General features: G+C 36.5%; 1 protein-coding gene across 1 annotated transcript in view; it reads left to right on the forward strand.

Moving 5' to 3' along the window:
• KIF14 (kinesin family member 14) overlaps positions 1-26,899 on the forward strand; it is a 56,550-nt gene extending 29,651 nt beyond the window's left edge. The window contains exons 20-30 of the mRNA XM_086694831.1: positions 2,391-2,484; positions 3,067-3,199; positions 4,601-4,701; positions 10,108-10,202; positions 13,562-13,786; positions 14,268-14,452; positions 17,289-17,447; positions 18,022-18,144; positions 21,876-21,950; positions 24,262-24,397; positions 24,768-26,899. Coding sequence (XP_086550957.1) covers positions 2,391-2,484; positions 3,067-3,199; positions 4,601-4,701; positions 10,108-10,202; positions 13,562-13,786; positions 14,268-14,452; positions 17,289-17,447; positions 18,022-18,144; positions 21,876-21,950; positions 24,262-24,397; positions 24,768-25,147 — 1,706 coding nt within the window. The 3' untranslated portion in view covers positions 25,148-26,899. The remainder of the gene's footprint in view (positions 1-2,390; positions 2,485-3,066; positions 3,200-4,600; positions 4,702-10,107; positions 10,203-13,561; positions 13,787-14,267; positions 14,453-17,288; positions 17,448-18,021; positions 18,145-21,875; positions 21,951-24,261; positions 24,398-24,767) is intronic.
• Positions 26,900-27,411: the final 512 nt, after the last annotated feature.

The following is a 27,411-nucleotide window of genomic DNA, read 5'->3' on the forward strand; positions in this document are numbered from 1 at the left end:
GAGAGAGAGAGTGAAAGCAGAAAAGGGGCAGAAAGAGAGGGAGAGAGTCCCAAGTAGGCTCTGTACTATCAGCACAGAGCCTGACGTGGGGCTAGATCCCACAAAACATGAATTCATGACGTGAGCCGAAATCAAGAGTCAGACGCTTAACTGACTGAGCCACCCAGGTGCCCCATGTAACGTGTTTTTAAATACAATCTCTTTTTCTGGGGCACCTGGGTGGCTTAGTTGGTTAAGTGTCTGACTTCAGCTCAAGTCATGATCTCATGGTTCATGAGTTCCAGCCCCACATCAGGCTCTGTGCTGACAGCCCAGAGCCTGTAACCTGCTTCACATTCTGTGTCTCCCTCTCTCTCTGCCCTGCCTCACTCGTGTTCTCTTTCTCTCTCAAAAATAAATAAACATTAGAAACATAATCTTTTTCTAATTTTTAGTTCTTATATTTAAATGGAACCTAATCATTGGGTAGTTCATCTTCTTTTTCACTCAGATGTTATTTTTCATGTATACCCCTACACTGCTGTATAGAACACGCATGTTTTTAATGTAAACGTTTTTCATTACGGAAAATTTTCAACAAACTATAAAAGTAGAGCAATTACTACAACAGATCTTATATCCCTATCATCCAACTTTAGCAATTACCAACATGTTCAGTCTTGTTTTGGTTATACTCAGTCCCGCGGCCTCCTTGGACTGCTTTGAAGCAAGTCTAAGACATTCTACCATTTGATCTATAAACACTTCACTGTGTATCTCTGAATTAGATGAGGACTCTCTTTTCTCTTTTTCTCTGTCACTCTTTAACCATAACCATGATATTATTATCAAACCTAAAAAATTAATAATAATTTCTTACACTCATCAGATTTCTAGTCTACATTCAAATTTCCTGGATTATATCATAATTTTTTTTTATATCTTGTTTGTTTGAATCAGGATACAAGTGTGATCCACATGTTGTGTTTGGTGGATGTGCCTTTTAAGTCTCTTTTATTTATTTATTTTTATTTTATTTATTTATTTTTTAAGTAGGCTCTACGCCAACATGGGGCTTGAACTCACCGCCCTGAAATTAAGAGTCACATGTTCTACTGACTGAGCCAGCCAAGTGTCCCTTTTTAAGTCTCTTTTAATCTGTAAATTTGCTCTTCTTTTTTTTCTCTTTCCCCTTGTAATTTGTTTGTTGAAAAAATCAGGTTATTTATCCTGTAGTTTCCCACATTCTGGATTTTGCTGTTGTATCTCCATGGTGTTGCCTAACAGGTTCCTCTGCCCCTAGATTCCCCATAAAGTAGTTGTTATTTCTGCAGGCCTATCAGACTCAGATTCAGTTTTTTAGCAGAATATTTGGTAGTTGTATTGTATACTTTCTATAACTTCTATTTTTAAACACATTTGAAACTATTATATAATATAACTGCTGTTATATATGTTGCAAGAGGTTAAAAAAATACACTTACTAATAAATCTTTTTATTCCTCTTAGGACCTAAAAACAGTGCCTTGCAATGAATACTTGATTTTTTTTACCATGTGAATAATGAGTTTTATCCTTTCAAAAAAAAGTGTTCTAATGGAATATTGGTTATAAGTTTGAGTAAAACAGAAAATATTTATGATAAAATCTGAAATTTAGGGGCGCCTGGGTGGCGCAGTCGGTTAAGCGTCCGACTTCAGCCAGGTCACGATCTCGCGGTCCGTGAGTTCGAGCCCCGCATCGGGCTCTGGGCTGATGGCTCGGAGCCTGGAGGCTGTTTCCGATTCTGTGTCTCCCTCTCTCTCTGCCCCTCCCCCGTTCATGCTCTGTCTCTCTCTGTCCCAAAAATAAATAAAAAAAAAAAACGTTGAAAAAAAAAATTAAAAAAAAAAAAAAATCTGAAATTTAACTTAGGAAAGTGGAATTGTGGCCTAAGTTATTTCCCTTTTTTGTTTTGATGTCCTGAAACATATGTTTGTTTGTTTTAATTTTCAGGCAAAATAAAAAAAAGATTGTAGTTCTATATAAGTAAGGCTGTAGTATACTTTACCTAAAATTTTAAACAAATTAGAAGTTAGAAAAGAAATAAATGAGAAAAACAAATCTTTAAAGATAGAAGAAAAAGCATTGTCTTTGGCATTTCCTCTCTTACAAAATCTTTTCTGTATCAACTTTCTGTGTCACCTTCAGCACCTTTTTTCTGTATCTCCACAGGTGAAAGACCTCATTTTCTATGAAGAGTATTTTATTTCAGGCTAGAGGGAAAGTTACTCACATATTGCCCTTACTTTCTGCAATAAATAGTTAAAGCCATTTATTTGAAATCAATATATTTTTTTCAGGAGTTGGTCTGCCTAATGATAGAAGTTAGGGCTCATATGTGTATTTTGAATCTTTGTGCTTTCTACTAGTTCAGCCAAATTGGAGCTCTATGAAACTCTCAATGATGATTCAGGAAGCGAATGCCATCAGCAACAAATTTAAAAAATATTATGTTTTTGGCAGGTGAGCAATTATCTTAATTATACAGTAATTCTTTGTTTTAAACTAACTGACCCTCATATGATTGCTTTCTAAATTTAGTTTCCATAAAGGTACAGTATCTGTAGTGCCTGCCTAGAACAGTATCAGAATCCCCAATAACACTCGCAGATACCCCTTTCCGGACTCACTCTGGAGTAAAAGACTTTCGACAATTACCATACTGTACTAAATATATTTATAAAATAAATATTTATTTTAAGCATTTTTAAGTATATTTAAGTATACAATAAAATATACTTATTTTATAAACATAATAATTTTAGATGTTTTAGGAATTTACTAATTTTCTTTTGAGTTACAAACTTATTACAAGTTTGGAAAGAAATATACGTGATTAGAATTTGATTTTTAAAATTTTTATAGAAGAAGTTATTCTTATATATACTAGACATGAGTTTTACTTTAATAAAAATGTTAACAGTGGAGAGAGATATTTAATCAGTGGACTGCATTTTCATGGAAGTTATTCTAATTCAGAAAACCCTTAGTATAAATGTGTATGTATGTTTTAGGGTAAGCAGTTTTCTTTGGTTTTTCTTTCAGACATGATGTATCAGATAAAGGAAGTAGTTCGGACACTTCTGTGCGGGTTCGTAACTTACAACTAGGGATCTCAACTTTCTGGAGTCTGGAAAAATTTGAATCTAAGCTGGCAGCAATGAAAGAACTTTATGAGGTTTGGAATATTATTAAAATCTCTATAAACTTTTTGAAATAAAAAATATGTAAGTGACATGTTCTTAGTAAAGAAAATTGGTAAATAAAGGAAAAGGCAATTTACATTACCCAAACCAACCGGTATTACCAATTATGTATGTTTATTTTACTTTTGCCTATAGATGGGCTTCTATTGATTTGTTTTAATATAGTTATGAATGTAGGGGCGCCTGGGTGGCTCAGTCTGTTAAGCGTCTGACTTCAGCTCAGGTCATGATCTCATGGTTCGTGAGTTTGGTCCCCGCATCTGACTCTGCACTGACAGTGTGGAGCCTGCTTAGAATTCTCTCTCCCTCTCTTTCTGTGCACCTCCCCAGCTCATTCTCTCTCTCTCTCTCTCTCTCTCTCACTCTCTCTCTTTCTCCCTCTCTCTCTCTTTCTCTCAAAAAAATAAAAATAAAAAATATTTAAAAACTAATATGCGCAGATATATTTTTAGTTCTATTAAAAAGCAAACAATTAGAAACACCAAAAAGCAAAGCAATGGGGAAATATAAATTTAATTATGTAAAATGCATATTATAGGCATTGAAGATCATTACAAATGATACAAAGTGTTTTATGTCTATGAAATTTCTTCTTCCCTTAAGTTTAAATGTAAAAGTTTGAAAACACACAATTATAACTGTGTGTGAACAGATTAATAGAATATACAAAATTAATATAATTAATAATTTCCAAATTTTCTGCAATGAATGTGGATTGCTTGTGTAATTAGAGCAACAAAAAAACTGTATTGAAGTCATTTGGTCATTCTTGCTTTGACAGATGCATTAAAGTATGGTTTGTGAGTTACCTTCATTATCTTCCTACTTTCAGCTGTTGCAATATTCTTTGATTATTTTTTTCTATATAATTATACTATTTCTGAATCAAGCTCTATATGTATAGTATTTTTTTAGAACTTTAATTAATATTAGTTTAAATACTTAAAATTCAGATTACTATCAGGATTAATATATTTAACCAGGGAGTAATTGAATTTTAATGTTGTCATATTATTTTGCTTCTGAGGATTTATCTTTCCTGTTCTTACTATGTCTTCTAAATCCCAAGTTTATTTTTTTGAATCATTTAATGGTTTCTGTTTCTTTTATTAGTAGAGCTCTTTTAATACAATTTCTAGCATCATGTGCTTGATTTTTTGTTTTATCAGGAATGTGATATTTCTAGACTTCTATCGGGTAACCTATGCTTTTGCTAATTTTTAAAATTTGAAATGTAACAAACTTAAACTTTTTTTTTCTCTTAGTAGCTAAACATTTTTAGCCCAACTTAGTAGAAACCATATATATATATATATATATATATATATATATATATATATATTTTTTTTTTTTTTTTTTTTTTTTTTTTTTAGAGTAATAGTAATAACAAAAGTGAAGATATCTTTTGTGATCCTGAAGATGAATGGGAACCTGACATTACAAATGCACCAGTTTCTTCCCTTTCTAGAAGGAGGTAAAGACATTTTTATTTTTTTGTTCTGGGTACACATATATATAATTTCCTTATTTTAAAAGAACTATCTATTGTCATAATGAATATGTCTGTGCAGGAAACCCAGTAACAGAAGAGAAATAGTATGTTACTGATCAAATTACAGCACTTGGGGCATTAAGTTGTTTATCAGTCAGTTAGAATAGGAACAAAAATGGTTGGCATTTCACCAGTAAGTCTTAAGAGTGACATAAGACATAAATAACATAACTTTTTTTAAGTCATATTTATGACTTAAGACATAAGAAACTAAATCTAATTTCCTATAAAAATGAATAGTGTTTATTACTTTTAAATTACACTTTTTCAAGAACTTGGCATATTCTATGATATGTTATTATAAGTTATAGAACTTTAAATGCTGTCAAGTTAGTATGAACACCACAGAAGAATAAATCATGGTGATAGAGAACTTCTGTATATGACAAAGGCTGCTTATTAACTAAAAATATAAAAGACTTCCATGGTGAATAGATGCTTTTTGAGAAAAAACTAGCTCTGTTTAAACCTCAGATACTTAGATTACAGAGGGCAAAATGGTATAATAGAAAGGCCTTGGTCTTGGAACCAATTTAGCTGCTTAGTTTGGTTTTTAAACAAAGACTTCTTTTTAAATAAATACTTCTTAGTTTGTTTTTAAACAAGACTACTGTCTGCTATGTCTTGAGGATATAAAGATGAATAAAAAATACTCTCTGTCCTCAAAGACCAGGCACTGAGGAAACTAGAGGAACAGTTGATAAAGACCCAAAATTAAACCAGGCAGAAGGACTGGAGAGGAAAGCCTGGTTTTATACGTATTCAGGAGGAAGAATCAGCAAGAACTTGGCTGGCTGTGGGGTTGAGGGTGATAAAAGGCTCCAGAATGAATCCTAGTCTAATTAGGGCGACTGGTGAGGGGAAGATGGTATTCCCTGAAATGGAGGTTCAGATCAGTTTATTTTTGACCCTGATGAGTTTGAGATTCCAGGGAGCATCCAAGTGTATATTCATGTCAAGAACTTTGAAGGAGGGATTTGGGAATTTTCAGGATATAAGGGTCAATGGCATTCATCCATCCAACAGAAGCATCATCATTATCAAGAACATTTATTGAATGCTTGCTAAGTATTATCTCATGTCGTTCTTACAACAAATCTATGAGGTTAGTGCTGTCCTTACCTGCCTTTTACAGATGAAAAGGCCAAAGATTTAAAGAGGGTAAGTAACTTGTCCAAACTCATAGAGCTAATAAGGGAAGAATGGGCACTCAAATCCAGGTTTGAGTGACTCCAGAGATCCTGACTTCCTTGACTGCCATTGCCGGATAGCCCCTCCTTTGCATATGAAAGGACAGAATCTTTCTGGTTAAATACTTTTTTTTTCCCACTTCATCACTGTCAGCTGCAGCTCAGAATCCGTTTGGGTTTCCAGACCTTTTCAGGCCTTTCTTGTTTTGGACTCATTTTAAACTCATAAAATTTCAGAGAGATGTAATTGCTTTATAGGGATTCTTCCCCCTGTACTTTTGTCCTGTTTGCTGTATGCCAGCTCCTAAGCTGCAGTAAGAAATAGCCAAGATCTAATAGTCGATACGTGTTACCTTATATGTTATATACACAACAGCTGTGTATTTCAAGCTGAAAGAAATACAGACCTTGTCCTTTAAACAGATTCTGAATTCCTTGAGCATAGGGAACACGTCTGTATCCCCTACAATGTAGTATAATAAGAAAGTCATAGGCTCGTGTCACAGTCCTGGGTTCTAATTTTTTGTATTAAGTTTTTAATTTTTTTTTTTTAACGTTTATTTATTTTTGGGACAGAGAGAGACAGAGCATGAACGGGGGAGGGGCAGAGAGAGAGGGAGACACAGAATCGGAAACAGGCTCCAGGCTCTGAGCCATCAGCCCAGAGCCTGACGCGGGGCTCGAACTCACGGAGTGCGAGATCGTGACCTGGCTGAAGTCGGACGCTTAACCGACTGCGCCACCCAGGCGCCCCTAAGTTTTTAATTTTAATTCCAGTATAGTTTACAGTATTATGCTAGTTTTAGGTATAGTGATTTATGCAGAGTGTGGCCATGGGCAAGTGACATTACATCCTTAGGCTTCAGTGTTCTCGTCTACCAAATGGAGACAGTAATACGTATCTATTCTACAGAGCTTATCACTGAGTTTAAGTGAGGTCATATATAAGAACAATTGCTTCTCCTGCTACTTCTACGACCACCATGGGGCTGATGATGATGATGTTGTGAAGTAGTTATAAGGATTAAGAGATAAAGTATGTAGGGGTGCCTGGGTGGCTCAGTCGGTTAAGCGTCCGACTTCAGCTCAGGTCATGGTCTCGGCAGTTTGTGCATTCGAGCCCCATGTCGGACTCTGTGCTGACAGCTCAGAGACTGGAGCCTGCTTCGTGTTCTGTGTCTCCTTCTCTCTCTGCCCCTCCCATGCTCATGCTCTGTCTCTCTCTGTCTCTCAATAAGAAATAAATGTTAAAAAATAAAAATAAAAAAATAAAAAAGAGATAAAGTATGTAAAACTCCCACTGCAGTGGATGGCTGTTGAATAAATGGCAGCTCTTATTATTGGGTTCTTAATATGTATTAAGTAAAATTAAATCTTGGAATTCAGAGATGATCTGAGATCTGATTTCCGATCTAATACCAATAAACAGATAGTGATATCTTTAGGTGATTTATCTGGAGGACTTCAAAACAGAGTTGGGCTCTCCAAAATGAGCTAAAGATGGCCTGTGGGGGAAATTGAGTGGATGGGCTTGGGGTACTTATGCTAACCTGGAGTAACATAAGCCTCCCCAAAATTCAAACCAGAAGTACAAATGCCTGAGGGGGTGAATTATAAATCCTTTTAGATTTTATAATTACTGGTTTCTTATTATCTTTTATTATAAACAGATACAGACTTAGAATTGTGGATCACAATATGAGCATTAATAATTAATGGACATCGGTGGGTGACAGGACAGGTGAAATAGATGAAGGGGATGAACACTTAGCATGATGAGCACTGAGTAACGTACAGAAGTGTGGAATCACTGTATTGTGCACCTGAAACTGATAGAATGCTGGATGTTAACTAGACTGGAATTTTAAATTAATTAAAAATAAATAAATCATGAACATCAAAATTTTAGCTTATTGAAAGTTGGTGATTTACATCTTATTTTCTGCTAACTTCAGAAAAAATTAGGGAACCAGGAATCTACTCCTGAAATCATTGTTGCACTGTATGCTCACTTGGATGTAAATTAAAAAATAAATTATTAAAAATAAATAAATAAACATTAAAAAAATAAAAAAAGAATTAGGGAACCAGCAGAAGTTTAAGTTGTTGCTGAAAAGCCAAAGCTTCTTTTAATATTTTTTAAGATTTTGAAATCCAGGTGTTTTCATTTGGTAAAGAGGTTTTCTTGATAACTTCTATAATTTAAAAGTATCATATTTTTTTAAAAAAAATGAATTGCTCTTGGTCAGAGACCTTGTATATGAAGTTTCAGCCTTGTAAGAATGTTTATGACAGAATTGCAAACTCTGAGAATGCCTTCAGGTAATGGAAACACTGACAGATTCTTAATTATGGAACTGCTACCCGGCCACAATACGCACAGCTGTTCTGCAATAAAATAGACTGGTTTGGCTGCCTATAAATTTTGATATGTATTGTGGACAGTTAAAAGTAAAATTTCCCCTGAGGTTAAGTGAAAATTCTGTGAAAAGAACGTAACAAGCATTTTATTTGTGTTTAAACATTGTTTAACCACGATAGTGTTAAAAGAGTAAGTTTTCCTAGTTTAGACTTACTGTAATAATATACCCTTTCCTTTCATCCCTAAGTACAAAAAACTGTTACTTTTGAGAATTGACATTTCCTCTCCCTACTACCAGTCATACTGAGAGTTGATTTTTCCTCGCCCTGTTATCAGTTATATTTCTGTGTTTTTCTTGTAGGAATTCATGGGGAAAAATTAAATTTGAAACATTTAGAGGACTACAGATAGAACGCGTTTTTGTTTAACAGTCTTTTCAACAAACAGCATTTTTCTTTGAGGGGCCGATGGTAATAGAGAGTTCTGTCAGGAAAGAGACTTCAAAGGATCCCCTAGATTTAGATCCAGGTCACTGCTCGTGTCTTCAGGGATGTAATGAGGGCTGGAGTTGGAGTTTAGAAAATTGATGGATGAATGGCAATCTGGAAGTAGGCTGCCTTTTCCAGTAGCAGTTAGGAAGAATGAATAACAGCTAGACAGCCAGTCACACTCAAGGGAGAAATCTGAGTGGTTTTATGGGCTGTGGGAAAAGAGGCAGCCAAAAGAGCGATTAAGGATAGAGTCATTCTCTCCATTTGTGCTATTGCTACACTTCACAGGTATTACGCTTTTCACACTGTGTAGCAAATACTTACTTGAATGTTTATTCAAGTGTTTAGAATCCTTCCCAGGATGTTCTCAGGATAAAATCCAAGCTTCCTTAATTGGCCTCCGAGGTCAGCCTCATGCTGGCCCCCACACACCTCCCAGCCTCATCCCTTGCTACTCTTTCACATCTTAGACTGCGGTCCTTCCGAACCTCGCTTGGCTCTTTGCACGCGCGGTACTTTTCTCTCATCGCCGGGTCTTCCCGCATCCTGGCGCCCGTGTCTGAATACTCTTCCTTCTTTCTCAAGCCTGCCTCCTCATTTGGCTAACTCCTGTGCATCCTTCAGTGTCACTGTTCCCAGAGGCCCTCCTGACTCCTTGGGCCAGGTTGAGTTCTCCAGAATCTACCACGGCATGCTCTGCTCTCATGAAACATCACTTTATTGTAATTATTTGCCTAATTTCTCTTTTGTTACAGAAAAGGAGCCCAGAAACCATGTTTGCTTGTTTAACCACAGTATCTAGAGCCTGTAAATAGTAATACTCTTCAAATATCAAGGAAATATTGTTTAATTAATAACTAACTGTATGCTTAGAATAATACCTCTAAATAGTAAAGTTCGTGCTCAGTAAACCAAATGAACTATTTCTTGATGAAAAGGTTTCCATAGAAAAGACACACATGCATACCCAATTTCTTTAGAGAACTAAGAATATTCTTGGGGTGCCCAGGTGGCTCAGTCGGTTGAGTGTCTGACTCTTGATCTTGGCTCAGGTCATGATCTTGCGGTTTGTGGGATTGAGCCCCACATCAGGCTCTGCATTGACAGCACAGAACCTGCTTGGGATTCTCTTTCTCCCCCTCTCTCTGCCTCTCCCTCTCTCTCTCTCTCAAAATAAATAAACTTTAAAAAAAAATCTGTTCCTTTTTTTTTAAAAAAAGAATATTATTAATATTATTACTCCATGTAGTATATAACTACTAATTTTATGGTTTATCTTTTTTAGGAGCAAAAGTTTGATGAAGAACAGGAGAATTTCTGGTTGTTTACATGATATACAAGCCTACCCAATTCAGAATTTGCATTCTTCCCATTCATCAGGTATTTTTTCATCAAATTTTCTTGTATCCTGAGAAAGCATCAAGTCCTGGCTCAGTCACTACGTTGTGTCATGTTCTTATTGCAAATCATTTCATCTCCTACAAACTTTCACTTTTTTTGTAAAGTGAAGAGGGTGGGCTGGGTGGCCCTTTCCATGTCTAAAATTCTGTGCTCAGAGCCTTTTAATAGAGTGCCTAATTCAAATGTGGAAGGAAAGTTTAAAAGAAAAAATTACAGGAATTTTTCCAGCAAATAATTATTTTATGTGAATATGGATGACAGTATTAATTTTCCTATAGAAGGGGGACACCCTGTAAATTTGCATGTGTAACTACCTGTAAGAGTTGAAATTACTACCAGGTAGTAGGGGCTATACAGCAATAAAAGAGAAAAACGCCTACTTCACTCAACAACCTGGATGAATCCCAAAAACGTTCCATTGAGTGAAAGAAACCAGGAAACAAAAAGTACATACTGTATGATTATATTTCTGTGAAGCTCAGGAACAGGCACAACTGATGTATGGTGACGGAAGCCAGAGCAGTTTGGAAGAGAATAATGGCTCCAGAGGGAACCTGCTGGAATGTGCTTGTGGAAACCTTGCACACATTGATCTAAGAAGGGGGCGCGCACATATGTGAAAGCAATAAGCTGTATACTTAAGATGTGCACACTTTACAGAGGATCAACTATACCTTAGGAAACAAAAAGTTTTAAAGTTGCTGTATAAGTTAGTAATCTGTGTGATAAGGGCACTAATGGGATACAAGTAGTCATAAAAGAAATTATATTTCATCTTGACTTTAAAATAGAGAAATTTGGTTTCTTTCTTTTTAAACCTAAAATTACTTTTTAGGAAGATAATTATCTTAATACTTATTTAATCTAAGGGAAACAAAATAAGCTGTAGGCTTTTTGTTTACCAGCACAATGAAAGGTTATGTATCTGTGGTATCGTTATTTATTCAGTATTATTTGAGAGTAAGAGGTTTTACAAAAGTAGTTTTTCTAGATGAATTAAAGCTGCCTTTTTAAGAGCCATATTTAAAAATTAAGTAAAATACAAAAGGTCTTTGCTTGTTTGCAGTTTTCAAAGAGGGAAACAGAAACCCCCATCTGCATTTAGTATGGACTCGCCTGGGCTGTGGGTTCTGGAGGGTGCACTTTTCAGCTCTGGGAAGTTGAGCAAATGTCTTAACTTCTCACCTTAAGGGCCATATATTTATATTTTTTTAATGAAAAAAAATTTAAGTTTATTTATTTATTTTGAGAGAGGGAGAGTGCACGCCGGCAAGTGGAGTAGGAGCAGAGAGAATCTCAAGCAGGCTCTGCATTGTCAGCAGAGCTCAATGTGGGGCTTGAACTCACAAACTGTGAATCCATGACCTGAGCCCAAATCAAGAGTAGGGCGCTTAACTGACTGAGCCTCCCAGGCACCCGGAGCCATATTTTTAAACTAGAGTTTTGCAAGGCTTTGTAAAATGTTGATGCTGGATTTTATCTATTTATTATTTATTTTATTTTTAAAAATTATTTATATATTTTATTTTACTTTTATTTTATTTTATTTTTTAATTTTTTAATGTTTTATTTATTTTTGAGACAGAGAAAGAGACAGCATGAGCAGGGGAGGGGCAGAGAAAGAGGGAGACACAGAACCAGAAGCAGGCTCCAGGCTCCGAGCTGTCAGCACAGAGCCCAACGCGGGGCTCCGACTCACGAACTGTGAGATCATGACCTGAGCCGAAGTCGGATGCTCAACCGACTGAGCCACCCAGGCGCCCCTATTTATTTATTTTAAAGACAGGAAACAAACCATAAGAGACTCTTTTTAGCCAGTTAAAAAAATTTTTTTTAAATGTTTATTTATTTTTGAGAGAGCTGGAGAGGCAGATTGTGAGTGGGAGGGGCAGACAGAGACACAGAATCTGAAGCAGGTTCTAGGCTCTGAGCTGTCAGCACAGAACCCCAAACGGGGCTCAAACTTGCAGACTGTGGGATCATGACCTGAGCCAAAGTTGGATGCTTAACTGACTGTGCCACCCAGGCTCCCTGCTACTGTTCTGTTTTGTTTTGTTTTAATATTTATTTATTTATTTATTTCAAGAGAGAGCATGCAAGCATGAGGTGGGATGTGTGGGGGAGGGCAGAGGAAGAGGGAGAGAGAATCCCATGCAGGCTCTGTGTTGTCAGTGCGTGTAGCTTTCTATCAACCATGAGATCATGACCTGAGCCCAAATCAAGTGTCGGACACTTAACCAACTGAGCCACCCAGGTGCCCTGATGCTGGATTTTAGAATGCATTAACATCATTACCTTCTTAAACAGAGAATATATTGGTAACTATTTATGATGACTAGATTATAATCATTATTATCATGATATTATTACCCTGCAGTGTAGAGCTTTTTCTCTTCCCAAATCAAATTCATCTTTGGTCTAGATTCTTTTTTTTTTAAATACTTTTATTTTGTTTTGTTTTGTTTTTTAAGTAAACTCTACCCCCAACATGGGGCTGATCCAGAGATCAGGATTCTTACGCTCTACTGACCGAGCCAGCTACGTGCCCTGTTCTAGACTCTTAATAGTCCCCATCCTTTGCCCTCATTTTACCTTCCTTTTAGTTTGCTGTTTGTATTGCCTATGAACTGTATCAAAAAATTAATCTTATTTATTAAATGAGAATCATTATACTCATGAGTTAGCATTCTAGTATAAAGTTATTTCCAGAGGCTCCAAATGAGCTCTTTCAAGCTTTTCCATTTACTTCTGGTTTGGATAGTGCTTAGAAAATTATGGTGAAAGTCTGTCTCCCAGAGATGTGATATATTAACTGTAGATAATTGGCTTTAGCCTATTTTGATTATAGTATACTTAGAGATGGAACTATTAAAAGTAGAGCTATTGAGACATTCCTCTTAATATAGTTTGCTTTATTATTGCCTATGTTTCCAGCTTATGAATTAAATTAACTTTACATTGATATTTATATTTATTATTTTTATATTATTTTATTTCATGTAACTGCCATTGTTTCCACCAATTCACTGTTTCAGGTGTTCCCAAAAAGTAAATAAAGAAGGAGATTGAACCAGTGGTTATTTAGTTTATTTGAATTGTCTGTTATTTATATTGTTGAACTACTAACCTATGGATTGATGCCATTGAAAGATTAATTGACTTCCTTTATGGACTTGTGTTTTCACTTTGGCATATAGAAGTAAGGGTGTATTGAAATAAGAACAGCCTGCTTTGAAATTACTGACGAATGAGTCCATAATATGCTTGCATTAATGTATTTGTTGGAAAGTGTTGTGCCTGAAAAGTAGGCTTAACATGGCTATTTTCTGCCGATACAGGCTTACTGGAGAAATCGAGCACCATTTCCCCAAGTTCAGCAGAATCTTTTCTTCCTGGAATTTGCAAAGAATTGATTGGGTCATCGTTAGATTTTCTTGGACAGAGTTATGATGAAGAAAAAAGCATGGCAGACAGCCTGATTAATAATTTTCTTAAAATTTATCATGGGCTATTTGCCATTTCCAAAGCTCATGAAGAACAAGATGAAGAAAGTCAAGATAACTGTAAGCAACCTTACTGCTTTTATTAACTTACATGAATGACTATTTTCTGCACATTACATTTGCTTTTGAATGACTGCCACATTTGGCGTGCATTTTCTGACTATGGTAAAATGTTTCTTAAACATTTTAAATCCTAACCTTAACCCTAACCTGAATCCTAGACTAGAATAATCTTTTTTTTTTTTTTAATAGATTTTTCTTTTAAATGTTTATTTATTTTTGAGAGAGATGGAGACAGAATGAGAGTGGGTTAGGGGCAGAGAGAGAGGGAGACACAGTATCCGAAGCAGGCTCCTGGCTCCAAGCTGTCAGCATAGAGCCTGACACGGGGCTCGAACTCACCGAGCTGTGAGATCATGACCTAAGTCAAAGCGTCCGAAGTTGGATGCTCAATTGACTGAGCCACCCAGGTGCCCCTAGACTAGAATAATCTTTTATTTGGAGATTATTTCTTCCAATAATTTTCCTTCTTCTTTCGAAGTGTTCTCTTCTGATCGAGCAACCCAGTCACTTACTATCCAGGTCACATGTGCTTTTGAGCAGCTTGTGGTTCTAATCAAACACTGGCTGGATGATATTCTACCTTGTACCAGCACAGCAAGACTTGAAGATGAACTGAGACAAGAGGTTAAAAAACTAGGAGGCTACTTACAGTTATTTTTGCAGGTAAGTTGATTTGCTGATTGTCATTTGAAGAAGTCATTTATTCAGCAAGTATTTATTGACCTTCTACTGTCTGCATCTTCCCTAAAATTAGATCTGTAGGATTTTCAGAAGTGATTTCTGTTTTGCAATTCTGAAAGTGTGGTTTTCTATGATTGTTTATTATTTATTGCCTCTGTGCCAGGCACTGAGAATTCTCAGTGATTGACAAATATTAACTCATTCAATTCTCTTAACAACTTTAGAAGTAGGTACTTTTCTTAATCACCATTTTATAAATGAAGAAATGGAGGCACAGGATATGTAGTCTTTCCTGTTTTATAACCAGTAACATATTATACTATGCTAGTCCTCAATAATGGCTATTGGGAAGAAAGGCGGAGTCTTGCTTTGGTTATATATTGGGTATCAACTTGTGCTGAATGAGTCGAGTCACAAGCCCACTGGTATATGGTCAAGAAAAGTAATTTTTTTTTTCCTGTTTACCTTATATCAAGTGAGATTAGGCATGGCTGTGAAGAAGAAGTAAGATAAAAGCTTCTTGGCTGTCACATAAAATCTGGAAGGAGGCATGGTGGCTCTGTTCCACACCTTGAGAGCTAAGCTCCTTCTAATGTACCCTCTGCCAAGCCTAATGCATGCCCTTTATTTCATGGTCCACCCTAGTGGTGGAGCTCTGTCTGAATTCAGTGCAGCAGGATGAAAGAAGTGACAAAGAAGGGAAAGGCCAAATGGGCCTTCTTTTAAGGGTAGGTTCTAGAAATTTCCATATGACATTTCTCTTTATAAATCTTTGGCCAGGACTTCATTACGTGACCACATCTAGCCACAAGTATTATTGGGAAGTTATTTTTTATTCTGGACAGCTGTGTACCTAGTGAAAAATCAAGAGTTCTATTACCATGGAAGAAGTAGAGAATTTGATACTGGTTAATACCTAGTCATCTGCCATATCAGTGAACTCTTCCTTAAGAATTCCTTGACTGTCTCAGGGAAGTAGTTATGAAAATACCAAAGGGGATAGGTTTCACTTTTTAAAATGGGTAACTTGGCTTCTTGACAAAATGTTCTAGAATATTTGAACAAATCTCATGTTATAGCGCCCACCAAGAGACTTTCTACATTCTACTATTGTAGTAGAAGGTTAGTTGTATCAAATACTTCCTGAGTGGGCTATTTATTTATTGATAGGATTTGGAAATGTTTATTTGGTTGAGTAATCTAGTCAAATTGAAATCGAATGTTTATTTTTAATTATCCATTATTCTTCCCTAGGAGGTCTTTCTGGGTCTCCCCATGACTTGGTTAGACATTTCTCTTATTTGTTTTTCTGTTAGGCCTGTACTTCACCTGTTATGCCCTTTAATATATCATATTTACAGGCCTGCATACCTCATTGGGCAGAGTAAGCTTTGGGTAGTTAGAGGGACAGTGGGTCTTTTTTCACAAGGACTCATCATATGATAGCTGCTTGTTTGGATACTTGTTATTGAGGTAATGAAAAATTCACACTGGATGAAGGATCACTTGGGATATAAGTGGTGAGGAAACAGAATGACCCTAAGACAGACAGGTGGACTGCAAACAGGTGTGGGTGAAGTATTAGGTGAAGAAGATGCTCTGAGCACAGGGCCATGAAGATGAAAGGGAACACTGGCCAGAGAGCAAAGCTGGGGAGCCAAAACCTGAGGATATGACTTATGCTTGAGCCTGGAAAAGGAAGCTAGCAGAGGGGTGGTCTGTGGTGGAAAAGAGAGTTTGAGATATACTTAGTTGGCTCTTAGGTTTGAGAGGCAGTTCAGGAACAGAAAAAAACAAAACAAAACAAAAAAACCACTATTGGCATTTGGAAAACCAGTGTTTGAACCCATGCTGAATTAGTTCTGTGTCCTTGGGCAAGCTGCTTCACTTTTTGAGTCTCCCATTTTGTCACCGGGAAAATAAAAATAAGGCCTGTCTGGCAAGATTGCCATGAGGATCAGATGGATGGATGTGATAAGAAGGTACCTATTAGAGCAACTGGTGTGTAGTTTCTTTCCTTCTTTTCATTCTCTGGAAAGACCACTCTGAACTTAGGGGTTGCGGTCTACAGCTCTATGGGAAATGTTTTATAGGAATTGAAGATGGAGAGAACAGGTGACCTGGAGGGGAAGTTAGACGGAGCTCAGGAGACACTTGCGTTATGTTGGCACAACTGAATTTAGTGATTACACTTACTAGCTAAGTATGGTGTGAGAAGTCTTACCTTTTAGCAGTATTATAAGCATGTCCCAGAAAGCAGGCCAAGAGAAGTATTTTGAAGAGAATCACTGTAGTTGGCAGGTAACAGAAAGAAAAGCTCGGGGAACACCTCCTCGTTGGGCATGTGCACTCTGGTGCAGGAGAAGCCTTTTGTTTGGAGGGTGGTCTTCTCCCCCTTTTCCTTCCCTTTCTTCTTCCTTCTTCCCTGATAAAAGAAAATATCTTTGCCTACCATCTGTCAGATGGCTCCCGGGACAGGAAAAGTTCAAAGGCAAAAGTGCCATGATTTTGTTCCTTCTTGGGGGGTGGGGGACTTTCACTTATCACTTCTTTCTTATATTAGTTAACTGCATGCTTGTCTTATGTCTCCTATTAGTGTGTAAGGTCTTTGAGGGTAGAGACTATATCCTAGTCATTTTATCCTCGTTAGGAGCTATAGGGTTGCATGTTTTCTGGCTCTGACTGAGATTTTTATGAAGCATAGTCACCATATCGATGAATGCAGAATTTGTTTTCTTCAAATTGCTTTTCTTGTCTTGTCTTTACCACCCTGTGTAATCTCATGTATCTTATGTACTGGTCCATTTTTATTTTATAGGGATGCTGTTCAGATATCTCATCAATGGTAAAAGAAGCTCAAAACAAAATAATCCAAATTGTACAACAAGCTGTGAAGTATGTGGGACAGTTAGCAGTTCTTAAAGGGAGCGAGCTACATTTTCTGGAAAACAGTAGCAATAAGGCTACCAGTGTTCAGGTAATTTGGTAATATTAGTTTTGAAAGACTTCATCTGAGGGAACAGTAGACTCCTGATAATAGTATCACTAAACATGATAAGTTGTTTTTATTTGAAAATAGCTCATACTTTTAATAGTTTAGCAATATAATTTAAAACGGTTTCAATCTAAGTTGGCTAAATGTACTGGATAAGTCTGAAATCCTCATTTTACTTTTTGGATCTTTGCTTTCATGATAGCCACCTACTTAGCCAATGAACATATGAAGAACTCTATAATTCTAGAAAACTTGCTTGCTTTAAGTATTCATGCCATTGAAAACATAGTAATAGAATGTTACTGTGTTCTAGGAATGTATTGTCCTGCCTAACATGACAGACATTCTTTATAGCACGTTATATGTGGAATGCTAAATTACAGGTTTGCTACCTTTCTTATAGACGGTTAGATCTTATTCCAGCTTTAGTTGAATTTAGTAAACTTGGAACTTATTATAATCCTACAATAAGCAGAAAATAAAATTAGTTGTTTGATAATTTTTTTAAAAATGTAAAACCTGAGTTTTCCAATTAATGCTTAAAAACTTTTTCTAGGAGGATTTCATGGATGCTCTTTGTGATGGTGTAGGCTTAGGAGTGAGGATTCTATTAGATTCTGGACTAGAAAAAGCAAAAGAACTTCAGCATGGACTCTTAAGGCAGTGTACCCAAAATGAGGTAAGAGGAATGAAAGAACATTCTGCATAGTACCAGATGGTCTGTAAAGGTGATTTAAAAAAATTAGTTCTGGGGCATCTGGGTGGCTCAGTTGGTTAAGTGTTTGACTTCAGCTCAGGTCATGATCTCACGGTTTGTGAGTTCGAGCTCCACGTCGAGCTCTGTGCTGACAGCTCAGAGCCTGGAGCCTGCTTCCGATTCTGTGTCTCCCTCTCTCTCTGCCCCTCCCCCACTTGCACTCTGTCTCTCTGTCCCTCAAAAAATGAATAAACACCAAAAAAATTTTTAAAAATTAGTTCAGTAAATTGGATTCTTATAGATTTATGTATTTTAATTTGTGTTGAATAATTATTTTATTGAAAAGGCTGATGCTATCATTATGTCATGGTGATATTTTCCCAAGTTACTCTTGAGTTACTGCAGCCTCTGTTGTATAATTTTGTCAGTTATTATCCATGAAAATTCAGCCTGTGGATACACTCCAGAGCAGAATGGAGTGTGGCGCTGACACCTAGTGTTCACTTTCTGCTTGTCTTTTTCTTCTTGCTCTTTGGTTAGGTCTCTACTTGTCCACTTAAGAATAGAAACTACCCGGGCACCTGGGTGGCTCAGTCGGTTGAGCGTCCGACTTCGGCTCAGGTCATGATCTCGCAGTTGACGAGTTGGAGCCCCGCGTCGGGCTCCATGCTGACAGCTCAGAGCCTGGAGCCTGCTTCCGATTTGGTGTCTCCCTCTCTCTCTGCCTCTCCCCTGCTCATGCTCTGTCTCTGTCTCAAAAATAAAGATAAACATTAAAAAAAAAAAAAAGAATAGAAACTACCATTTATTGATCCAATATTTTAAACTAAATATTTTGACAGAGGCGTTCACCTCTGTTATTTCATATTAAGACACAGAACCAACAGAGATTTGAGTGACTTCCTAAAATATGCTTCCTCCCCACCTCCTCCAGCTAACTAACATGAAAGCATAAAAGCAATGCTGTCTTAGAGGTGGCACTGTGGTTAAAACCTGTCTCTGTTATTCTCCAGCAATCATTCATCAAGTCAGTGCTCTGACTCTGTTTCCTCACGTGTCCTATGTAATAATACCTATGTCCTAGGTTGTGACATTATTTATTAAATTGATTAAGTCACTTATTAAATCATCTCTCAGTGACAATTACAGGACTGGTGCTTTATGTGTAATAGTGGTGAACCTCCCCACTTGCAAGGTAGGAATTACTCGTCTTCCTATGCGTTTCACTGAGCTGGAGAACCTTGTCCAGTCTCGAGCCAGGGTTTTATATTCTACCCACCTGACTCCGAAGCTCAGAACGCTAACTAAATAAGTTTTGTAAGCCATTGTTCAGGCACTGATTTTCTTCACTGAGAGTTACTAGTAATGAATTGGGGATTCAGAAGGTAAGTTCAAATCTTACCACAGTGAGTTTCAGAGAGTGTCTGTTCAGCAGTCACATTGTAACAACTTCTTGTTAAAACCATCTCTGCCCATTCCCTTTCTTTTTCTGGAGTCAGTCAGCTGGGATGGAGCTCCCTGGGGATGTTTTGGTTCCTGAGATCATCGCCCTTAGGAGGGATATCATTTACATACATATTGATTTACCTAGGGAAGTAAATCCGGCAGAAGTCTGTTAGCTTCCACCCCTCTGGCTAGTTGTTTCCAGGAAGGCATAGAGTAAGTTAATTTTTTTTTTTTTCATTAATGTATGTCTAGCTTATCTTTCTGGGGGAAAACTTTCCATATAAGCCAGAGGGGATCTCCATTCCTTTCCTCAGACTAAAGGGCTTTATAGATTAATCACTGTCCGAACCGTCTCAGAACTGGAGAAAGACCCTGAACATTAAGTTGCTCTCCCACTTCCTGTGTAGCTTTGAGTTGCTTGCCTGAGCCCTACTTGTTCATTTAAAATGTGAAGATGATCATAGGTACTTCGTAAAATTGTTCTGAGGATTATGTGCCAGGCAAGTCAGGTTCCTCAGCTCGCTTGGTCTTGTTCTCTGTGGATATTTGCCTCTCTCACTTTGTGCTTTTGTTTTTAAAATAAAAACTCATTCAAAAGGAGCTCATTTTGTCACTAGATCAAGATATCTGGGTCTAATCATATTGTAGGAGACATGAGGCTGATTTCAGTTCTATAATGCAACTTTGAAGAAAGTGGACTCCTACTGGCCACTGCTGACATCTTCAGCTTGGTTTTGCTCAGTAGCACATTTATCACTAAAACACTATCACTGTTTGCAGATTGAATGTCTGCTGGCAGTAAGTGCAAGAGGCTATAGAATAAGTTAATGAAAAGCAGACATGAAGTAATGCATGTGAATGTGCGTAGCAAGTAGCAAAGCAGGGTGTGGATGTTAGCTTTGCTATTGTTTTGAGGAAATAAACAGCAAATGAGTCAGGCCCATCTTGCATAAAATTCATATTATCTGCATTTCATGCAGACCTCTACCTCCCTTCCTCTCATTTTCTCTCTGTGGTATGCCACAGCTCTTTATTTAGTCATGGTGGGGTTTTAGCTTATCGTATTCTTAGAAGTTAAAACTCAAGAACCTATGGAAGGAAAGCAAAGAATCTGAAGAAATAGAAAATAGGCTCAAACATAAGGCATAGGAGTTATAATTGTAAAGCTGGAGTCAAGGGGAAAAAGGATTTTTTTTTTTTTAACCAGATACAGGAAATCTAAGACCTAGGGAAGAGCTGTGTGGGTAAAGCCAATTAAATTCTTAAAATAGAATCCCCTGGCAGAAATTAAGTGAGAAGACACCTTAGGGGGCAGCACTGAGCAGCACAAAAGCAAAGGCTTAGAATTTACACTGGGGTTCGGGCCCTGGCTCTGAGTCGTAGGAGCGCGGGATCTGTTTTCTTATTTGTAAAAGGACAATTGCATATGCAGCATAGGGCTGTAATGGAGAAGCAAATAATAAAACATGTAAGTGAAATGACTTGGACACAGGAAGACAAGTATTATATGATCTCATTTATATGTGGAATCTAAAAATAAAGCTTAAATCATAGAAACAGAGAACAGACTAGCGGTTACCAGTCAGAGGGTGGGGATGGGTGAAATGGGTGCAGGTGGTCCAAAAGTACCAACTTCCAGTTATAAGGTAAGTCCTGGGGATGTAAAATGCAGCACAGTGACTATAGTTAACAGTACTACTATATTGTGTATTTGAATGTTGCTAAGAGAATAGATCTTAAAAGTTCTCATCACAAGAAAAAGGATTGTAACTATATGAGGTAATGAATGTTAACTAAACTCACTATGGTGGTCATTTTGCAGTATACTGGATCATGTTATACACCTTAAACTAATCCAATGTTAGTTGTCAAATATATTTTAATAAAACTGGGGAAATGTATTTGTAGTTCTTAGAGCATAATATTTGCTTTATATTAGTTATCTCATACTCTTCCAAGGGAAGTCTTGGAAATTTCCTTCCTATAAATATTTAAATATAAGGCAAAATGCTATTATTATAACAAACATCAGAGGGTATCTATATTTAATATAGAATCAATATGCAATTTATTTTGAAAGAAATTTTGCTCACATGATTTAGGTACCCCAGTTGTTTAATTATAGTCCCAATGAAAGAACTTGAGTCTTTTGTCTTCATAGACGAAAATTCTTCCCTATGGGACAAATTCTTGTCCCATAGAATTCTAGGATTTCTGAACTTCTGAATAATTATTTGTATAATAAAATATGTTAACATTCTCTATAGGTTACCAAACAGATGAAAGCTAATGCCATGGGATTGATTGGATCTCTTGAAAACATCTTTGCTGAGTGGAAAACAGTAAGAGAAGCTTTAAATTGTTTTTGTGTTTACTTTTCCTTGGTGTATTTTATCATTTCATTTGGTTTAAGTGTAGATATGATATGTTTATTTATGTTTTTTTAAAATTTTTTTTAATGTTTATTTATTTTTGAGAGAGAGAGAGAGAGACAGAGTGTGAGCGGGGGAGGGGCAGAGAGAGAGGGAGACGTAGAATCTGAGCAGGTTCCAGGCTCTGAGCCGTCAGCACAGAGCCTGACGCGGGGCTCGAGCTCATGGACCATGAGATCATGACCTGAGCTGAAGTCAGATGCTCAACCAACTGAGCCACCCAGGTGCCCCTATTTCTGTTTTTATCCTTAGCCAGATAATTCCTTTGTGCATGTTTAGTTGAAGCACGTACAGTAGCTCCCTAGCTACTTCCTCTTGGATGTCATAACTTATTTGTTTTAGTAATACATAAGATATTGTATAGAAATTGATTAATATTGATGTATTTTATCTATTTCTTAGTTTAGTAACTGTCAGCTTTTGCTGAGATAGTCATTGGCTGAAAAATTGTGTTTAACGGGGGCGCCTGGGTGGCTCAGCAGGTTAAGCATCCAATTCTTGATTTTGGCTCAGGTCATGATCTCATGGTTCCTGAGACCTAGTGAGCCCGTGTCAGGCTCCAGGCTGATAGCACAGAGCTTGCTTGGGATTCTCATTCTCCCTCCCTCTCTGTCCCTCTCCCCACTCCTTCTCTCCCTCCCTCTCTCTCTCTCTCAAAATAAATAAACTTTAAAAAATTTTGTTTATGGGAATGCAAGCTGGTGCTGCCACTCTGGAAAACAGTATGGAGGTTCCTCAAAAAACTAAAAATTTAGAACTACCCTACGACCCAGCAATTGCACTACTAGGTATTTATCCACGGGTTACAGGCGTGCTGTTTCGAAGGGACATATGCACCCCCATGTTTATAGCAGCACTATCCACAATAGCTAAAGTATGGAAAGAGACCAAATGTCCATCGATGGATGAACAGATAAAGAAGATGTGGTATATATATACAATGGAGTATTACTTGGCAATCAAAAAGAATGAAATGTTGCCATTTGCAACTACATGGATGGAACTGGAGGGTATTAAGCTAAGTGAAAGTGGTCAGTCAGAGAAAGACAAACATCATATGACTCCACTCATATGAGGACTTTAAGAGACAAAACAGATTAACATAAGGGAAGGGAAACAAAAATCATATAAAAACAGGGAGGGGGACAAAACAGAAGAGACTCATAAATATGGAGAACAAACTGAGGGTTACTGGAGGGGTTGTGGGAGGGGGGATGGTCTAAAATGGGTAAGGGACACTGAGGAATCTACTCCTGAAATCATTGTTGCACTATATGCTAACTAATTTGGATGTAAATTTTAAAAAATAAAAAATAAAATTAAAAAAATAAAGAAAAACAATAAAGTACATTAAAGGTTAGAAAAATGTGTTTAATAATATGCTTAAAGATTTTAAAATATAGGTGAATTAGACAAATTATTTTATTTTCATATGACAAGTAAATAGAAAAATATAAACTAAGTATATAATCAATGTGTTTAAAAGGAGGGAAACATCTATGTCCTAAAAATTTTTACTTAAATAAAAATAAATAGGAGATACTAAGTTGAACTCTAAAAAATTAAATAAATTTATCGTTTATGATATTGGGTAATAAAGGGTACTAAGGTTTTATTTCATTCCCATGTAATAGGATGACTGGATTTTGATTTAAAATTAATTTAAAATTCTTGGGGTACCTGGCTGGCCCATTCGGTAGGGCATGTGACTTGATCTCATGAGTTCAAGCCCTATATTGGGTGTAGAGCTTACTTAAAAAAAACTTTTTTTGTGGAGGATACCTGGGTGGCTCAGTTGGTTAGGTGTCTGACTTCTGCTCAGGCCATGATCTCTTGGTTTGTGAGTTCAACCCTGCATCAGGCTCTGTGCTGACGGCTCAGAGCCCAGAAGCCTGCTTTGGATTCTGTTTCCTTCTCTCTCTGCCCCTCCCCCATTCATGCTCTGTCTCTGTCTCTCTCTCTCTCTCTCAAAAAAAAAAATATAAATAAAAAAAATTTAAAAACCAACTTTTTTTAATTAAAAAAATAAAATTCTTATTTCTTTTGAAAACAGTAATTATTAATATTGTATTTGGTCTTGCTTGTGGAAACAGAATTAAGCATTCGTGAGGAAAGTAACTCTTTCTTGAACATAAGATTCTGGTGATTAAAATCATACTGACTAAGCTTTACTGTCATGTAGTCTATTGTGTGGTTTTAAAAATATTAATTTTATTTACAGAAAAGTTTCAGAAGCGAACTACAAGAAAATTCTGGATACCAAGATTTGAAGAAGATGGTTAATCTTGCTCCAAAATTCTTGAAGTTAAAACATTGCTTAGAGCAAACTATTCAAATTATTATTTCTGCACTGAGAGGTATATGCTCCAGATGGAATTTGTAATTAATCAAAATTTTATAGTATAAAGACTCTCAGACATCTGTTCTTTTAATTTCTAGTTTAATTCATTAATCCAAGTCTAATTAATGCTACTTCCTTGACATTAATTACCAGTATAGGAACTTGAATGGTTGCATTCCCACTTAATGTATATAAGTACATTGCCTAAATAATTAGATCCTAAAAAACCAGGTGCTTAGTTAGCAGATAAACTGAGTAATCTTAAGTAGTTTAGATTTGTCTTGATAGGGTTACTTTGACCTAAAAGATATTTACAGTCATATAACAGTAATAAATACATGATAAAAAATGAAAAGGTTAATTAACTTTTTCTTTTCCTTGCATAGGATGCCACAGTGACAAAAATCTTCTCAAGAATTGTGTTGAAAGTCTGTGCAACTTGACCAAGGATTTTCATGATGACTTCAGCATTCACTCTGCTTCTCTTGACAGCTGTGAGAAGAGAATGCCTCAGGGCAGCCACAGGGGGCTAGAGTCTTTAGTCAAGTCACTCCTCTTCTGTTTTGAATCTGAAGAAAGTCCTAATTTGTTGAAACCCTGGGAAACTTGTAATCAGAATACCGGAGAAGAAGGACAACAATCTAAATCAAGCAGGACTGACTCCGTGAGGAATAAAGGTGTACCAAAGCGTGTCTATGAACTCCATGGCTCATACCCAGCAGTGGCGTCAGAGGAAAGCACACCCAGTAGGATTCAGTGGGTATGAATTCTGCTACGTAGGCACTTTACGCCCATCCATCCAAGAGAGAGAACACTGGGCAGGCAATTTTCCTCACATAGAATATAAAAAGCAGGAAACCAGCATAAATGTTTCAAAGAAGTGCATGTGTGTTGGTGGTCTTCCACTGGGCAGGGACAGCATAAGCAGCATGGAATCCTGATTTCAGAATGTGCATTCAGAAGTTTCTGAGACAATTTCGAATAGACATTTTCTGTATTGGAACATGGTGGCAATAGAATGAAATTAGGAGTTTGAAAACAAGTGAATGGTCTCTTCTCCACGTTCTCATTGCCTTGAATTTTAAGTGTTTTTTACTATTGATTTACTATTTCTGGTTGGTTCTTTAGCTTGTTTGTAAATGGTTACTATAGTTATTATAAGTTATTTTCTCATGAGTGGAAACATGTGAACAATCAGCTACCTTTGTGCCTGTGCCTTCTCTCCTCTGCAAGTAGCTACAATGAGGTTTGTGGTCAAGTTGCCAATGTGTTTAACTAGGGCAACTTAACTTACATTGTTAAATCTAAAACTCTTTTCTTGAAAGGTTAACTGGTTGCCATTTTGAATAGTGTGTTCAAGGCATAGTTTCCTTTTCTTTCCAAATTATAAGTAGTTACCTAAATATAGTATGATTATATATTAATATGACTTGCTGGCATAATAATTCACTATGTTACCTCTGTTCCATAATGAGGGCTGTATGAATATAATTTAAAAACCTATTAAATATTGACAGAATCACACTTACTGGATGGGGTTAGGAAATCAGAGGCTGGACCTTTTCTTGATAATGCTTGTTTTGTTAAATATGTAATGAAAGAGTTTGTACATGATTTGGTGAAGATGAAAGATCTTTATTATATCTCACAGCTTAAAACACTTTTAATTTGCAATCAAGTAATAAAGAGAATATTCTGCTTTTGGGATCTTTCATTAAGGAACTGACTTGAGGTTTTTGACCACACACATATGTGTAATTTGGAAAGATACCTAATGGTTCTGCTTAGATGATAACGAGTAGTTCCTTGAGAATAATTCTTGTAAATAACCTGATTCTTACATTTGCCCTTTTCACTTGCAGGTACCACTGGCACATTTGACACGACTAGTGAAAATCAGATGTTAATACCATAAGTAAATTTGATCATTTCTTTGTTAGGGAGAGACTGTAAATAAATACCGGTTATCGTAGCCAGAACAATGTTAATAAACCATGTGCTGTGTTGCCAGGTGGTTTCAAATGGTGCAGAGTAGCAAATTTTGCTTTCATTTTCTTTTTTTTTTTCCTTCTATTTTTGGCATTTGAGCTTGCATTCTTTCTGAAGTTCTAAACATACTTTTCATAGTCAATGCTCTGCCAAGTAGCACTTTTGCGAATAAGTTTTGTAAAGTTTATCGCTTAGATGTACATTAAAGAACTTTTCTTGAAGGTTGTACTTCTTTGAAGAATTTTCTAAAGTATCAGTACAGTAGTTTTCATCTTAATGTTTGGTACTTTATCTTTACCCTCTGCTTTCTAAACTCATAAGTTCATGGGTCAGAAATCTGTTAGTGTTGTAAAATTTTGCATATGTATATATATATATATTTATACTTTCAAGTAAATTGTTATGCAGTATTTGAATGAATGATAAAACGTATATTTGCTATAGAATCATGTGCACTGATAAGAATGTTATAAAGAGAATGCCTTTAATAAATCTTGTTGGCTGCAGAATTATCTCTTGGCCTAAGGTATTTTTAGTCTATTGGTTTTCTTCATTTACTTTATTTCTGACTCAAAATTGCTATAATAGCTCTGCCTTGATAATAGTTATACTAGTTACCTAATAGTTTTATTTGTAACTGTGATAATATTTATACTGGTATCTCAAATCAAACAATTAGGAAATACTAAATAATATTAGGACAACTACTTGGATTTTTTTTTTTTTTTTTTTTTTTTTTGACATTGCTCTGCCTCTTTGCAGTTGGTTGTCTGGAATAGATTTATCCCCATGTGCTGTAGTGGAAAGAGCATGAGCTTTGGAGTTTGACACATTTTTCATTCATTTAGAGTATGAATCCCAACAAGGCTATTTAGTAACTGTATGACCTTAGACAAGTTGCTTGCTATCTTCTTACCCATTTCCTCATTTGCAGCAAGAAAAGTATTACCCCTCCTCATAGCCTACCTGAGCATTAAATGAGAAAAATGTAGGAGTAAGTTCTGGCATGTAGTGGATTGTTAGTAAATGTTAGTGTCTGTC

The sequence above is a fragment of the Puma concolor genome, chromosome E4 (assembly GCF_028749965.1).
Source record: "Puma concolor isolate L17-30 chromosome E4, mPumCon1.1.hap2, whole genome shotgun sequence".
NCBI classification, from domain to species: Eukaryota; Metazoa; Chordata; class Mammalia; order Carnivora; family Felidae; genus Puma; species Puma concolor.